We start from the raw sequence: 15145 nt of genomic DNA, 5'->3' as shown, positions 1-15145 counted from the left end.
AACCTGGGAGAAGGTAGCTATGAAGTTAGGGACCTGACAGCAGCTGAGAGACATGATGACAGCCTGGCAGGGAGTGAGTCAGGGGAGTAAATACCTCAGTCTCACTCTCTGCTCATTCTCCAGTCTGCCAGTTTCTGCCATTGGCCAAATCAAACTGAGAGCCCGTAGAAAAGGGAACTGTGTGCCTGGTCATCATAGCTTGGCTTCCCAGGGCACAGATCAGGGTGAACAAGGCTGGAGGAGCAAGAGATGAAAGCACTGCAGGGCTCAGTCCCTTTCACCCTTTTAGGATAGCTTAGGAAGATCATGTGGTTGGAGCATATTTAAGGCCCAACCTAGTATGTGTTGAACCACATGTGAATACACTAGGCCAGCGATGGGCAGAACTTTAGTTGTTGAAAACAAAACTCTCACAATCTTCATCTGTTCACCTAAAATCTAAATGAATAGTCAACATGGAAATGGAAATTCTGTTGGTGGAAAAGATGAAAAAGCTTTTTTTTTTTTTTAAAAAAAAGGTAATGCCCATGTGTGTGAGGCATTTAGAGACCTTTCAGTTCAGTTCAGTTCATCGCTCAGTCATGTCTGACTCTTTGCGACCCCATGAATCGCAGCATGCCAGGCCTCCCTGTCCATCACCAGCTCCCGGAGTTTACTCAAACTCATGCCCATCGAGTTGGTGACGCCATCCAGCCATCTGATTCTCTGTCGTCCCCTTCTCCTCCTGCCCCCAATCCCTCCCAGCATCAGGGTCTTTTCCAATGAGTCAACTCTTCGCATGAGGTGGCCAAAGTATTGGAGTTTCAGCTTCAGCATCAGTCTTTCCAATGAACACCCAGGACATATCTCCTTCAGGATGGACTGGTTGGATCTCCTTGCAGTCCAAGGGACTCTCAAGAGTCTTCTCCAACACCACAGTTCAAAAGCATCAATTCTTCGGTGCTCAGATTTCTTCACAGTCCAACTCTCATACCCCTACGTGACCACTGGAAAACCATAGCCTTGACCAGATGGACCTTTGTTGGCAAAGTGATGTCTCTGCTTTTTAATATGCTATCTAGGTTGGTCATAACTTTCCTTCCAAGGAGTAAGCGTCTTTTAATTTCATGGCTGCAGTCACTATCTGCAGTGATTTTGGAGCCCCCCAAAATAAAGTCTGACACTGTTTCCACTGTCTCCCCATCTATTTCCCATGAGGTGATGGGACCAGATGCCATGATCTTCATTTTCTGAATGTTGAGCTTTAAGCCAACTTTTTCACTCTCCTCTTTCACTCTCATCAAGAGGCTTTTTAGTTCCTCTTCACTTTCTGCCATAAGGGTGGTGTCATCTGCATATCTGAGGTTATTGATATTTCACCCGGCAGTCTTGATTCCAGCTTGTGCTTCTTCCAGCCCAGCGTTTCTCATGATGTACTCTGCATATAAGTTAAATAAGCAGGGTGACAATATACAGCCTTGACGTACTCCTTTTCCTATTTGGAACCAGTCTGTTGTTCCATGTCCAGTTCTTAACTGTTGCTTCCTGACCTGCATACAGGTTTCTCAAGAGGCAGGTCAGGTGGTCTGGTATTCCCATCTCTTGAATAATTTTCCAGTTTATTGTGATCCACACAGTTGAAGGCTTTGGCATAGTCAATAAAGCAGAAATAGATGTTTTTCTGGAACTCTCTTGGTTTTTTGATGATCCAGCAGATATTGGCAATTTGATCTCTGGTTCCTCTGCCTTTTCTAAAACCAGCTTGAACATCTGGAAGTTCACGGTTCACGTATTGCTGAAGCCTGGCTTGGAGAATTTTGAGTATTACTTTACTAGCGTGTGAGATGAGTGCAATTGTGCAGTAGTTTGAGCATTCTTTGGGATTGCCTTTCTTAGGGATTGCAATGAAAATGGACTTTTTCCAGTCCTGTGGCCACTGCTGAGTTTTCCAAATATGCTGGCATATTGAGTGCAGCACTTTCACAGCATCATCTTTCAGGATTTGAAATAGCTCGACTGGAATCCCATCACCTCCACTAGAGACCTTTAGCTCATCTCTAAGCAAGAACTGGAGCTGCAATTCCCTCTCCAGTGCTCAACAAGGAAGGGCAATCTTGTATCCCCAAACAAACCCCAAGCATTTTCCAGGGTGGAGACTATTCCATGGGGCAGAGTAGACACAGAAAGTTTTCATGAGGGAGAAATATTAGAGCTGAGCCTTTTAAAAAGAGAGAGAAATACAAAGTATTTCTTTAAAGAAGAGTGAGAAATACAAGCACAGAGTCTACTGCTTTTTTTCTTTTTTTGAATTTTTAAAAAATTTACTTTTAATTGCAGTCTAATTGCTTTACAATGTCGTGTTAGTTTCTGCTGCACAACAACATGAATCAGCCGTATGTATACATATACATATGTATATGTATATATGTATATGTATACGTATATATGTATATGTATATGTATCCCCTCCGTCTTGAATTCCCCTCCTACCCACTCACCATCCCACCCCTCTAGGTCATCACAGCGCACCAAGCTGAGCTTCCTGCTCGTTACCGGTCTTACACGTGATCGTCTATGTATGTTGAGGCTTCTCTCTCAGTTTGTCCCACCCTCTCCTTCCCACACCACAGTGACCCCAAGTCTCTTCTCTCCATTCCTATCCTACAGATAGGTTCATCAGTACCATTTTTCTAGATCTCATATGTATGCGTTAATATCTGATATTTGTTTTTCTCTTTCTGACTTATTTTACTTTGTATGACAGACTCTAGGGAGCCTGTTGCTTTTTAAAGCACACTTTATGAGAACCGCTTTTATTTATGAGCATAGACAAAAATATATAGATTTATCAGAAAGCAGATAAATGAAAATACTCCACTGAGGCCTAAATATTGTGCTCACATATATTCTAGAGTAGTTTTCTTTCTTTCTTTCTTTTTTTTTTTTTTGAGTAGTTTTCTTAAAACTTATCTTCAGAGGAGTTTTACATTCTTCTCTCATATATGCTTAGATAATCACAGCATTTGAGAGCTGAAAATAGGTGTATTGAATTTGTCTTAAATCTGGCCAGATATGGTATAATCTTAATTGTACTGGCTGGTATGTAATCCATTGAGGAACCATAAATCTCTAATTTTAGATGTTTTTTAAGAGTACGGTTACATTATAATATTGTGTTAGTTTCTGCCGTACAGCAAAGGAATCAGCCGTACATGTACACATATCCCCTTTTTTGGATTTCCTTCCCATTTAGTCACCATAGAGCATTCAGTGGAGTTCCCTGTAGTATACAGTCCTTGTTGGTTATCTATTTAAAACATTGTAGGGCATATCAGTCAATCCCAATCTCCCAATCCATTCCACCCCCTTCTAATTTTAGCATTTAGTATTTATTTAATAGTTTGATAATTAAACCAACAATGTATAGGGACTTAGTCATTCTCCTTTAATTCCCAGAACTTTGTGCAAAATAGATAATTAATATCTCTGTTTTACTGATAGGAACCTGAGTCTCAGAGCAGTAGAGGAATCAGCCAGAGGTGGCAGGTCCAACTAATGGCAAGGTCAGAATTTGCTCCCAGGCCTGAGTGCCTCTAAAAGCCATTCTCCCCACACTAGACTAGGCAGCATATACGCTTGACTTTACCTTTGTAGGACTGTGAACCATTGCTTAAATGTCATTTTTCATGATGCAATTAAAACACTATTTAATGTCTATAATTTTTCAATTTCCTCTGGGAATATAAAATTATACACATATATATCTTTATGTGTACACTTCCTTCTGCTCCAAGTGGTAATAGTGACAATTTATAGGGCAAGTGACATGCTGTAACTTTGTTATATATGTAGAATGCAGAAATTTTTTTTTTATTAGAATTGCTTTTATAAGCTTGTTACCTTCCAGAGAGTTCTTTGAATAATCTGTTCTGGAATTTGTGATTGTGCAAAAAGTTAGCATGATATTCTTTTGCCATTGCATGTAGTTTATTGTTGGTTTGCAAATTGCCTCCTGTTTTAGAATGATAGCCATGAACATGTTCTTGTGCAATACCATTTTAGATATAGGATCAGGAATAATTTGAGCTAGTACTATAAATCATGGTCCGTGACATAAAGCCTCAGGACAGAAGAAAGACAACAGGACAAATGCATAGCAACAGTTCTGCATCCTAGAGCTTTCCCAAATGAAAGATAACTGTGCGGATGCTGAAAGCAGCTGACGTGATTGGTAATACAGTCTATTACACAAAGTTCTCGGGGCTTCCCAGGTGGCGCTGGTAGTGAAGAGCCCGCCTGCCAATGCAGGAGATTTAAGAGACGCAGGTTACATCCCTGGGTGAGGAAGATCCCCTGGAGGAGGGCTTGGTAACCTACTCCAGTATTTTTGCCTGGAGAATCTCATGGACAGAGGAGCCTGGCAGGCTATGATTCACAGGACCACAAAAAGTTGAACATGACTGAAGTGACTTAGCAAGCACACATGCTCAGGGTCACTTTGTCATAGCACTTAAGCAGTTATTTCATTCATAAGATATGTATGTACATCTGCATATATGCACATACATATATATGTATACATATATACAGATGTACATATATACACATATATCCAGATGAAATTATGTAAGATTTCTGGGTTTTTTTTGGTTTTGTTTTTTGTTTTTTCATTTATTTTTATTAGTTGGAGTCTAATTACTTTACAATATTGTAGTGGTTTTTGCCATCCATTGACACGAATCAGCCATGGATCTACATGTGTTCCCCATCCTGATCCCCCCTCCCACCTCCCTCCCCATCCCATCCCTCTGGGTGTTTTGGTACAGATAGTCCATCATGTTAGAATATATACAGAGAGAATCAAATGAGACACACATCTGTATATATACTTTATTTATACTTTATTTCTATGGCCATTTTTCTGTGTCTGCTGAGGCTAAGTGCAGTCAAAAGTGCTTGCCATCACCTGCATGTCTAGTGACCTTGAAAGCTAAATTTTCTCAGTTGAGTTCTGTATGCCATGTGTTAGAGAAGGCATCTTTTGGATTGTTCTCCTCTACTCAACAATTATAGAATAATGGGTCCTTAGCCAGCTGTTGGACATTTCAGCCTAGATTTCTATGAGAACTTTGATTGGTTATTAAAAGACATGAGTTCAGTACAGCAAGCATGGATGGGGAACATAAAAACAACGTCTTCCGTGCGTAGCCTCTGGTTGCCACTTGGATAACATCCGTGCAGTTCTGCTGGTGGCATGGTGCGTTAACAGCACCAACACCTCTGTGCCTGCAGCTCTCTTGAAGAAGTTCTGTCCAGTTATTCTGTCTTCCTCTCAAATTTAAAGACACTTCTCTTGCACAGAAAAGAAAATAACATCCCTCATTTGCCTGCCTGACAGCAGAAATATCTTTATAAAACTGCCTCAATATTATGCCTTTGGCTTTTTTTTTTTTTTTTAAAGAAATGGCCAAATGAGGGATGCGTCTTGAGCTCTTCAAAATAAATTTCAGGCATTATCTGCATATTCTTTGGTGCTCTCTGTAGAAAAATGCTTAGGGCCCATTAATTTGAGAATTAAGGACTAGGGAGTTTTCTGTTTACAAATCATGAGAATTTGTATTCCACATATGTCTCCCTTGGCTCTTGGTCAGTACAGAGTGGAGCATGGCATACAGCAGAGGAAAGCCATTCATACAAGGGGTTAGTATCTTTATTTTTCCTTTCATCCAATATGGTTTTTACACTGTATTTTGAGAACCTTAATGCATAATTGACTTGGCATAGGCCTCTTAAAAATCACTTATGGAAGCAAATTGTATAAAAATTATTCCACCCATGTGAAGGATACTTTTAGATATAATCAATTAAAATATTTTGTTAGATCTCTACTAGTTGTCCAAATAGTTCAATGAAACACGACAAACCAATCTTGATCCTTTTTAAAAGGAATCCATTTTCCAAATCTCAAACATCTAAGCTTTTAAATATTGTTCATTTGGAGTTCTTACTGTCTTATTTCTCCAGTGTCGTGAAAACCTTCTCGAAAAAGCATAAAAGTATATCTTGGACAAAAATGCAGCTGAAACGCTATTACTTTGGAAGTATCTTTTAGCTATTTCTTAAAATTTGAATCCCATTTAAAAAGATTTCTTTACAATTGATTAGACTATTTCTTCACCCAAATTACATACTTATGGGCCCTGTATTAATTCACAATTAGATTTAAATTTGGTTTGCATAATGAAATGCTTTTAATGTTAGCACAGTTTTAGGCAGTATCTTGTACCACATTGCATGTAGCAGGAAAAACTCCCATCTTAACACTGTAAAATGCACACCTTTGTGTTTAGAAATGAGATACTCCATTCTGTGAGTTTTTATCCTGTGTTTGGTGAGATTTTTTGAAAGATTTTCTTTAAAAGAGAACAGCGGAATCTGAAATATTATGGTAATATTGTATTTCATTATGACTTTTTAGGGCATAACTAAAAGTCTTCATTAATATTCTTCCCCTAAAATCATAGAATATTAGAAGTGAAGGAACCTTGGCAGTCATTCATCCCAGCTTTCCACTTGGTTGCAAAGAGAGAACTTCAGAATCTTCTTGGGAAATGAGGGCACAGAACTCCACACTGTGTACCAGATTTGGTCCAGCTGGTATGGAATGGAGTTAGACAGTTATATACCTTGATCTGATCTCTAGTCTGCTAATATTGTCTGAAGAAGCCTCGGGGGAGGAAAGGAGAGGGAGAACAAGTCTTAAACATCATCTCAGTAAAATAGGCATTACCTATGAAATTGCACTCAGTCCACACAATTTAGAAAATTTACCCACCTGACTCTAAGCCTCATTTGTCTTACTGGCAGAGGGGGACAGTACTTCTTAACTCTTTGGTCACCTGATTATGAAATGTAGAACTAGAATTTTATCCTGTTTGTTGTTGTTCAGTCGCTAAGTTGTGTCCGACTCTGTGACCCCATGGACTGCAGCATGCCAGGCTCCCCTGTCCATCACTATCTCCTGGAGTTTGCTCAGATTCATGTTTATTGAGTCAGTGATGCTAACTAACCATCTCATCCTCTGCTGCCCCCCTCTTTTGCCTTCAGTCTTTCCCAGCACCAGGGTCTTTAGGTCTTCCTGAATCTAAAGCCCATTGTTTCCCCCTCAAAGATGACTGTATTAACACTTGACAGTCATAATTCACCAGTGGCTCACATTAACTTTTGGGCTTCAATAATGTGCGACAGCACAGGGATATGTCTCTTACTCACTGTTGTATATAAGTGCTTAGCACAGTACCTAGTGTGAATGCATGACTTATAAAATTGCTGCTTTCAAGATTTGGACAAGCTGTAAAGAGAGGTCAAATCATGATTCCATTTTTCCCTATGGAATGTTTTATGCAACAGTAAAATCCATGGTACTCCATGGAGATTTTTGTATTTTCAGATAAAGATGACGGACTGAGCATAAGCTAAAATTCTCTCTCGTATTTTGCTTCAGGCACATCGAAATGCTAAATTAAATATCTTTAAAATTAATATTTAAAATTGGGTGGGGTGGGGAGGAATTATCCAGGTATTGGAAACAGAGAATCTGTCAGAGAGGGTCAACTCTGAGCCGCAGGAGCCAGGCTCTCATTGCCCAGGTCAGGTCCCCTCAAGGAAGACAGCTGAAGCAGAGTCTCAGCCTATAGCCCATGAATCATGTTGCCAAATTTCTTGGGAACCAGAATATCGCCGTTGGTCAAACTCTCTTAATAGCTGGAAACAAGTAGTACTACCCTTGTGATAGACCGTAAAGTTTCCTGGCAAATTTCTCCTTTTCTGAGGAGTGTTTTCATCTTTTCCACTGTGAGTAAAATTCCAGCACTCATGTTGCATTTTCTCTTTGCCTTCTATTCTTTTTACAAGGGAAGGCAGGCCCATTAGGGTTGCCATTAAAGTGTCTTAGTGCAGATAAGTGATGCTTGCAGGAAGGTGTGAATGCGGGTGTTGATAGGCATGTTGGACTTAGGAGAGCTCCTTCCCTTAAATTATCTATTGTATTTGTTTTATTGGCAGTGGAGGTTGGCCCGGCGCTTGCTGACTTATTTTTAGCGATTGTATAAGCTGTGCTGGTGTTCACCACCTCTGCTTGGCCTTTTGATCCCATCATGTCTTTATCATCTTTGGATGCCTTGCCAGCTCCTTATTGCCCACAATTTTTGTCTTACTTGCTAAGAAAGTTGCTCCTTATAATAGGTCATAGCTAATGGTGTTTGTTCTGTTCCAAAACATGTCTATTGAATATCTACCATGTGCTGAGTGTGGACCTAAGGGATATAAAAGTGAGGGAGGTCCTTTTCCTATATCAGAAGAGCTTGGGGTCAAGGGTGTGCCATTCCTGAGGCCTGCACATACCCCAGGGAAGCTTTAAAATGTTGCATATAGGGTGGGATGATGACCATGACTGGGACCTGGGAAATGGTCGTGCTTCTGGACCATGAGCCATGTACGTCCATTACTCCCGGCAGTAGTGGGCCAGTCTCACATGCAGTTTCCTAAATTTACACATCTGGCTACCTGCCATTCCCCGAGTGCCTGAGAGTTGCCTGTCCCTGCTGTAACCCTACAGATGTGCCTTGCAGAAATCCCTTCTCTTGGCAAGGAAGCATACTGCATTCTGGAACAAGAATGAATATATTTTCCAAAGAGAGGACTCCTAAAATAAAGACCAGCTCCAGAGGTGAGGGGTTTCTGACAAGGTCTTGTATCTGAGAAAGATGGATGATGGTGATGAGTTCTCTTGGGGGTGGGTGGGGTGGGGATGTTTTGAGCCACCTGTGGGTTTGAGAGTGTGGACCAGGTACCTAATGTCTATGTGAGGCTTTGTTAGTGTCAGAGTAAGAAAACATCTAAGTCACAGGAAGTTGAATTATAATGGCTGTATCCTAAGTCAGACAGGAGCTGTTGTTAACCATTATGTGTAGGTCTTAACCCAGGGGGAAAATACATACGGACATCATATTGCAAACAACCTTAAGCTCCTCACAGGTCCTCCTCTCCCACATGAAGAACTCTGCTCTGGGTGATAGTCCTAGAGAAAGTAACAGACTGGTATAGTCTAGCTGGTATTAAAGATTTCTTTTCCCTTTCTGGAGCAGAATACAAACTCTGCTATAACCTTGTTCTGCAAGAAAGATTGCAACAAGAGCTTACTCAGCAAAGCCTCAGCAGATAAATTTTAGTTCAGAGTCTCCATGAAATGATTCCAAATGTGAAACTACTTTCAGATACTATAATTCAGTCATTTGCTTTTTCATTATCCTAATGTCTTTGGGTTGTGAAAAATAAAACAGTCATGTTAACACAAACCTATACGCTGAAAAAGAGATAAATATAGGTGCTATGGGAAAAGCAGTATGTAGTACAGATTATAAAACATGCTCTGGAAAATATGAGATATTGTTATTTGGTGCTTCCCTCATTTGACAGGTAAAACCTTTGCAGTTTTAGAGGATCTTGATAGAATAAGACTATGCTGTTTTAACTCCAGCTAGTATATTGAGGCAATATTCTTGTGGCCTAATTTTCCACCATTATCAACTTTTGTGCTAGAAGAAACTGCACAGACACATTTTGAGGGTATGCTGTGTTCCAGGCTGTGTGCTAGGATCTTTGCACATATTGCCTCTGAACCCCAACCTTGTCCTCAGTTATATACTAGTAATGAGACTATATTCTCTACAGTGCTTTTTCCAGGAAAGGAGAAACCACAACACAAGTCTAATTCTTAGGTTTGTTGTTCCTGCCGTTGTTTTTAAGTCTTCTATGAGCCATCATATCATGCATGACGTCATCCAGAAGAACCTTTGAGGTGTATCTGAATTCTTCCTTCCTCTGTATTCACTGTTATTTGTATTCCTTTCTTCCCGGAGCTAGAAATAGGACTAGGCATTCTGGACCAATTACTACTTTCCAGAGACAAAGCTTTCTTGAGAGTAGTTTTCAAAACTAGATAATCTAAAACAGAACAGTTTCTTGATTCTGCTGGATCTGAGATCCTTGCCATGGCCTGGAAGTGCCTGTGTAGTCTGGCCTGACCGACTCTGGCATTGTCTGTTCCCCCATCTCTGCATGCTTTGGTCACACTAGCTGCTTTCTGAGTTCCCCCAGTGAGGCACCCTTCTTCTGATCTAAGGACTTGGTTTCTTTTCCCTTGATTTTTTGCTTGGACATGTTCTTATCAACATTTAATTCACCTGCATAAATGTCACCTATTCAGATGTACTGGGCTTACCATATATGTTAAGCAGTTCTTCCTGTCCACTGACCTATCACCTTATCATGTTCCCTCCACAGAATTTACCATGGTCAGAAATTATGGCCTTTTCCATATGTACTGCCTGTCTTCTCCCTCTAAAATGCAAACTGCCTGAGAGTAAAGACTTTGCTGGGGATCCAGTGATGAAAATATCTGTTATGTACTAGAGGTCAGTAATGGTGTTTTGAATGGATGGGCTTTTGTCTGAGATTACGTGAGGAAAATTAGTGGTTCTTACTTGTGATTCCAAAGTACTTAGTGATTTATTCATAACAGTAAATGCTTCAGAATTAGCAAGATGCTGAGCATATAAGTAATGAGATAGATAGATATGTATTAACAAATTTGTTATACCTGTATGAGGTAGGTATATTATTGTTCCCACTTTATAGATGCAAAAATTATGGTACAGAGAGGTTGAAGAACTTGTGTTAGGTGCTATACAGATGGTAGGTTTGAAGGCAGGCACTTGAGCTAATGCTCTTTACCACTGAATAGAAAGTGCTCAGTGAATAGAGTTTTGGCCACGTGCCCAGCATTGGCTGAGTTCTTTCTTGCATGACGTCACTCAGCCCTCACCTCCATACTGTGAGGTAGGGACTGTCATTATGCCTGTTCTGGAGACGGGGACGCTGAGGCTTGGGAAGCAAGCAACTTGTCTCATGTCCCATAGTTGTCACTTAGTGATGCAAACGGGACTTGGATATAGATAATATGAACACTGTGATCTTATGCATTCTCTCTATATTACAGGGGCTTCCCAGGTGGCTCAGTGGTAAAGAGTCTGCCTGCCAGTGCAGGAGACGTCGATTTGATCCCTGGGTCGGAAGATCCCCTGGAGAAGGAAATGGCAACCCACTCCAGTATCCTTGCCTGGAGAATCCCATGGACGGAGGAGCCTGAGGGGCCCCAGTCCATGGGTCACAGAGAGTCGGGCACAACTGCGTGACTACACCACCACCACCACCACATTTACAAGAGCACTTGTGAGTTGCTCTTAGAACACAGTCATGTTTGTGAAAGAGGGATTAGTCTCCCCTACTCAGAGGGTCTCCACTAGTGTAACAAAGAGGGTACCCATTACTTGGCTACAGATTTATAATGGATATGGAGTAGTCCAACTCGGAGAAAGAAATAGGAGAAGCGGAGTTTGTGTCAATATAGCCACTTGCTTATAAGGAATTATAGAGTTGGTTAAATGTTCATCTTTTTAAGAAGGAGCATAACAATAGGATTTGGAAACCTAGTATCTGTGAAATGTCAATTGTGATTTCTAAAATAAATAAGGGCAGAATGAGATACATATTTGTATATCACTATACAAATTTTGGACTGAGCTGAGATGCAGTGTGCAGTGAATAGCATTATTATTTTGTGTGTGTGTGTGTTTAGCATTATTGTTTTGTGAAACTTGCCAAGTTCTTTCACCCTGAGTCCTTCGTTAGGGACTTCTCTCAGAGGCTGAGGCCAGCTGTAGGGATGGTATGATGTCATGGGTACATTTTTTCTAATGTTCAGCTTATAGGTAGGCATTAGTAACCTTATGCAAAACCAGTATACTCAGAGATGGCATAAAATCCCTTGAAATTATGCATTCTTAATCTTAGCTGCAGGGAAAACATCCATGTCAGGGATTATGCTTAGACATGTGGAGATTATTATTATTTTTTCCTTTAGAAGATTCCCTAAACCCACTGAGACCTATTGAATCAGCAAGAAGTCAGGTTCAGCCATTGTCTTTGAACTCGAAGATTCCACCATTTTCACAGAACTTGTATTACACGTGCTCTCATGCACGCAGTTCTATGTGATCCTACCCAAGCCTCTATTGGATGGTCACAATGACCCAGGGTGTGGGCAGGCTGGGTGTTATTAAACCACTTTACAGATGAGGAAATTGAGGTTAATAGGGTCTAAAGAGCTTGCCCAGGGTCAGGCTGCTAATAAGTGGCAAAGCCAGCACCTGAACCAAAGTCTTTGGGCTCCAAATGACTTCCTTTTTCTGCTGCCCACGCCTCCCCCTTGTGAAAGAGAACCTGTTTCTGGTGATGTTTCAGGCTCTGAGCATCTCTCCTCAAGGTGTCCTGACTAGAAGGTCTGCTTCAAGAGGGTAGGATCTGTGGGCTTAAGATGAAACACCTTACCGAGTGCTGTTTGCACACCACTTTCCCTGGGTTTTGGCCCTGCCAACTTTAAGTGGTTGAAAGCAATGAGCAGTGTCTGTGGGCCAGAACTAACATTATGTGTGTGGTTTTCAAACAACGGTTACTCGATTCCCTTGAGAACCTCCTGGTGAGACAGGGTACAGGTGGGGACAGCCTTTCACAGTGACTCTCATTTCTCTTCTCAGCGTCTGTGTGTTCTGGGACCAGTAGAGACTTTGTTTCTCAAACTGGTTGCCCTTTTACTCAACGATCCTTCCTACTGTTCCAGCTTTTATTGTGTCTTCCAAGTTTTGAAAGAATTGCAAAATTCCTCAAGCGTCAAGCATTGACTCAGGGACTGGAATTTCAGAGAGGTGGCTCAGCAGCTTCAGTGGAGCAACCCGTTGAACCAAACTGCGATTGTTAAAAGATCAGGTGACTTAGCACAGAGTCACCAGCCGGCTCTGGCTGAGCAGTGATGGATGGGGCGCAGGCAGGCCAGTACTGCTGCTCCGTCTCGTGGGACCTCAGCCACCAGGCGTCCTGCAGAGCCTGCCCGGTAGAAGGTAGCAACGGCTTAGCTTTCATCTGATAGGGAAGAGTGCACTTCAGTCACAGGTGCTGGCTCTGTAGAACAAGTAGATGGTTGAATGGGCTTAAATAATCAAGCTTTTTCAAACAGAAGCCAAATACTCCTTGTGGGCTTTCCTGGTGGCTCAGCTGGTAAAGAATTGCCTGCAATGTGGGAGACCCAGGGTTTGATCCCTGGGTTGGGAAGGTCCCCTGGAGGAGGGCATGGCAATCCATTCCATATTCTTCATGCCCAGAGAATCCCCATGGGCAGAGGAGCCTGGCGGGCTATAGTCCGTGGGGTCACAAAGAGTCGGATACGACTGCACAGTGATGTATAAAACGCAGATAAACTCAGCTCGCCTCTTTTCACCACAGGTATGTGAGTGCTGGACTTCCCCGCACCTGGGGTCAGAATGCTGCTCTTCTGTCACGCCCTCACTGTAGCTGTGGTCCAGACCTTTATCTTCTCCGAAAACCAGGTGTTTGCCAAGAACATCAACTTCTATAACGTGCGGCCTCCTCTTGATCGTGAGTAGTGGTTGTCACCATTGTCCGTGACATGGGATCGGAATAACTAAAATCTCTGTTTCCCTATAGTAACTTTCCTGATTCTGGAACATTTGGTTTATATCGAGCACAAATTGGAAAGTCTTCATTACTTCCGTGGGTAAGGGTAACACATGGTGACAAATTTTCTCCATTTCTTTAAGATGGTTTGGCTTCCTGCTGAAGTCTTAAAAGGGTTCATGTTTAAAATAATTTTCTGAACACTGTCCCTACGAATGGCTCAGCAGGGAAAATTCAGTGTTCTTTGCTGATTTCTTCCTTGGAGAAGGATTTTGACTGTAGGAAGATTCTGCATAAATTATGTATAAAATCTCCCCTCCCTTCTCTCTCTTCAGACAAGTAAAACTTCTCTGATATACCTTATAGAGAATGTGTGATAGATAAAAATAGTTTTAGAAATGTGAATGCCAGTGGTTCACAAACCTGGGAGGGTATCAGAATTACAACAAAAGCCTTTAAAATTACATATTCCTGGGTTTCTTCTCCAGAGATTCAGTAGTCAGGAGGGTCGGATGTGGAATTCTTTCTCTTTTTCCCTGTCTTCTTTGTAGTTACACAGTCAGGTTTGGGAACCACTGTCTTTATATTCCTCCATGAGGAGTGTTCATACTCCTGTATGGTTTCCATTCTGCACTTTGTGTTTTGTTATTTAGGACATTCAGTCATTAGTAAGTAGGTGTGTACACACATATATACTACATAGCCATAGACATATACACACCACACACCTTGAACTGCCATTTATTACAAATTTCTAAATTGGTAGTGATTGTATACTTGATAGCTTGATGGCTTAGCATAGACATCATTTTCATAAAATCTAAATTATTGACAAATTTTTAACCTTTTAAGCCTCATATAACTTTATGATGAGCAAATTATTAAAGATATAAAATTAATACTTGAGTATTATAGAAAATTCCAAAAAAGACTGGTAAATGTGTAGAAGAATAAAATTTATTCATAATCCCAAGATTCAGAGCGAGCTCTTCTTTACAGTTTGGCATACAGTTGACCCTTGAGCAACATGGATTTGAACTGCCTGGTTCACTTATATGTGGATTTTTTTCAATGGTAAATAGTACTAAATGGTCTGCAGAGGGACATATGGAGGGCTGACATGAGATTGTGTGAGGATTTTCAACTGCATGTCCTTCTGTTGCTTTTACCCTGTATATGTTTTTAAATATGTGATATACTGAGATCACACAGATTTAATTTTGCAGCTTTTATTACTTTACATTGTATTTTGAATACGTTTCCATGATTTTGAAAGTATCTTAATGTCTTACATGAAAAAGTGTTTTCACTCATACAGTTAGCAGTGACACACACACAATCATGAACAAACAAAATGTTAATGCTTCACTGAAAATCTTTTTAAATGCATTTTCCATTGGCTAATGACCTTAGGACAGATTTTAGGAATTCCTAAATCAAAAAGGTAGTGCCAATTTTTACATTAACTATTCACCTACCAGCAGTGAGTTTAAGTATTTTTAAAACTGTACTGAATTAGTAGGTGAAATGGATTTCATTATTTACCTACCTAATTCACTTTTATGCATAGGTGAAA

General features: G+C 40.8%; 1 protein-coding gene across 5 annotated transcripts in view; it reads left to right on the top strand.

Annotated features, from left to right (window-relative positions):
- Nucleotides 1–15145, top strand: part of LYPD6B (LY6/PLAUR domain containing 6B) — a 229674-nt gene that overhangs the window by 203428 nt on the left and 11101 nt on the right. For 4 of the 5 annotated variants that reach the window (XM_070476229.1, XM_070476226.1, XM_020893426.2 and 1 more), the window contains one exon: nt 13378–13530. In XM_070476229.1, coding sequence (XP_070332330.1) covers nt 13416–13530 — 115 coding nt within the window. In that variant the 5' untranslated portion in view covers nt 13378–13415. Of the gene's footprint in view, nt 1–12701; nt 12865–13377; nt 13531–15145 lie in introns of those variants that run through there. The other variant, XM_070476228.1, reaches the window with a different exon arrangement.

The sequence above is a fragment of the Odocoileus virginianus genome, chromosome 13, assembly GCF_023699985.2.
Source record: "Odocoileus virginianus isolate 20LAN1187 ecotype Illinois chromosome 13, Ovbor_1.2, whole genome shotgun sequence".
Lineage (NCBI taxonomy): Eukaryota > Metazoa > Chordata > Mammalia > Artiodactyla > Cervidae > Odocoileus > Odocoileus virginianus.
The sequence above is the reverse complement of the archived record's forward strand: the minus strand, read 5'-3'. Positions and strand labels throughout refer to the sequence as shown.